The sequence below is a fragment of the Callorhinus ursinus genome, unplaced genomic scaffold (assembly GCF_003265705.2).
Source record: "Callorhinus ursinus isolate GAN/ISIS: 27379988/994484 unplaced genomic scaffold, GSC_fseal_2.0 scaffold7492, whole genome shotgun sequence".
Taxonomy (NCBI): Eukaryota; Metazoa; Chordata; class Mammalia; order Carnivora; family Otariidae; genus Callorhinus; species Callorhinus ursinus.
This window is the reverse complement of record NW_027404542.1, coordinates 1-2325: the sequence shown is the minus strand read 5'-3', so window position 1 is coordinate 2325 and position 2325 is coordinate 1. Positions and strand designations below refer to the sequence as shown.

Sequence of the window (2325 nt, the reverse complement as noted above, 5' to 3'; positions counted from 1 at the left end):
CCCAGAAGAGTCTGGAGAGTTCTGGGAGGGGCGGCACCCCGGACGCCGATTGGTCCCAGAAAGCCTGGAGGCAGGACGCGAGACGAAACCCGTGGAATATTCCCGACCTGGCAGGCCCGCAGGGCTCCGCGATTGGCCGAGGATGGGAAAGGCGGGGCCGGGTGAAGCGTTATAAACACAGAGCCGCCCAGCCGCTGACAAACAGGATTTTTGTCCTGTCCGAGAGACAGCCGCCTATCGTGTGGCGTCCGCCGGCGCAACTTTCGCAGACCCGCCGCGTCCCGATCCCGCACGTCCTCGAGTTCGCAGCTTCAGAAAAGACCGAGCTCCTCGTCGCGGATCCCGACCGCCTTTCACGGAGCCTGAACCTGAGCGCGGGGCAAGGGAGCAGGACAGCGGCATGGCGAAAACCGCGGCCATCGGCATCGACCTGGGCACCACCTACTCCTGCGTGGGGGTGTTCCAGCACGGCAAGGTGGAGATCATCGCCAACGACCAGGGCAACCGCACCACCCCCAGCTACGTGGCCTTCACGGACACCGAGCGGCTCATCGGGGATGCGGCCAAGAACCAGGTGGCGCTGAACCCGCAGAACACCGTGTTCGACGCGAAGCGGCTGATCGGCCGCAAGTTCGGCGACCCGGTGGTGCAGTCGGACATGAAGCACTGGCCTTTCCAGGTGATCAACGACGGAGATAAGCCCAAGGTGCAGGTGAGCTACAAGGGGGAGACCAAGGCGTTCTACCCCGAGGAGATCTCGTCCATGGTGCTGACCAAGATGAAGGAGATCGCCGAGGCGTACCTGGGCTACCCGGTGACCAACGCGGTGATCACCGTGCCGGCCTACTTCAACGACTCGCAGCGCCAGGCCACCAAGGACGCGGGGGTGATCGCGGGGCTGAACGTGCTGAGGATCATCAACGAGCCCACGGCCGCCGCCATCGCCTACGGCCTGGACAGGACCGGCAAGGGGGAGCGCAACGTGCTCATCTTTGACCTGGGCGGCGGCACCTTCGACGTGTCCATCCTGACGATCGACGACGGCATCTTCGAGGTGAAGGCCACGGCCGGGGACACCCACCTGGGAGGGGAGGACTTTGACAACAGGCTGGTGAACCACTTCGTGGAGGAGTTCAAGAGGAAGCACAAGAAGGACATCAGCCAGAACAAGCGGGCCGTGAGGCGGCTGCGCACCGCCTGCGAGAGGGCCAAGAGGACCCTGTCGTCCAGCACCCAAGCCAGCCTGGAGATCGACTCCCTGTTCGAGGGCATCGACTTCTACACGTCCATCACCCGGGCGCGGTTCGAGGAGCTGTGCTCCGACCTGTTCCGGAGCACCCTGGAGCCCGTGGAGAAGGCGCTGCGCGACGCCAAGCTGGACAAGGCCCAGATCCACGACCTGGTCCTGGTGGGGGGCTCCACCCGCATCCCCAAGGTGCAGAAGCTGCTGCAAGACTTCTTCAACGGGCGCGACCTCAACAAGAGCATCAATCCCGACGAGGCAGTGGCCTACGGGGCGGCGGTGCAGGCAGCCATCCTGATGGGGGACAAGTCTGAGAACGTGCAGGACCTGCTGCTGCTGGACGTGGCTCCGCTGTCACTGGGGCTGGAGACGGCCGGGGGCGTGATGACCGCCCTGATCAAGCGCAACTCCACCATCCCCACCAAGCAGACGCAGATCTTCACCACCTACTCGGACAACCAGCCTGGCGTGCTGATCCAGGTGTACGAGGGCGAGAGGGCCATGACGCGGGACAACAACCTGCTGGGGCGCTTCGAGCTGAGCGGCATCCCCCCGGCCCCCCGGGGAGTGCCCCAGATCGAGGTGACCTTCGACATCGACGCCAACGGCATCCTGAACGTCACGGCCACGGACAAGAGCACGGGCAAGGCCAACAAGATCACCATCACCAACGACAAGGGCCGCCTGAGCAAGGAGGAGATCGAGCGCATGGTGCAGGAGGCCGAGAAGTACAAAGCCGAGGACGAGGTGCAGCGCGACAGGGTGTCCGCCAAGAACGCCCTGGAGTCCTACGCCTTCAACATGAAGAGTGCCGTGGAGGATGAGGGACTCAAGGGGAAGATCAGCGAGGCGGACAAGAAGAAGGTGCTGGACAAGTGCCAGGAGGTGATTTCCTGGCTGGACGCCAACACCTTGGCCGAGAAGGATGAGTTTGAGCACAAGAGGAAGGAGCTGGAGCAGGTGTGTAACCCCATCATCACCGGACTGTACCAGGGGGCGGGAGGCCCCGGGGCCGGAGGCTTTGGGGCTCAGGCCCCCAAAGGGGGCTCTGGGTCTGGCCCCACCATTGAGGAGGTGGATTA

At 64.2% G+C, this 2325-nt stretch overlaps 1 protein-coding gene across 1 annotated transcript; it reads left to right on the top strand.

Annotated features, from left to right (window-relative positions):
- Nucleotides 1-225: 225 nt before the first annotated feature.
- On the top strand, nucleotides 226-2320 carry LOC112818884 (heat shock 70 kDa protein 1; the record flags this gene model as incomplete). The annotated part of the gene is made up of 1 exon (XM_025865969.2): nucleotides 226-2320. A coding segment is annotated over exon 1 (1920 nt), but the record flags the coding sequence as incomplete, so codon positions are not given.
- Between the last annotated feature and the right edge of the window lie 5 nt (nucleotides 2321-2325).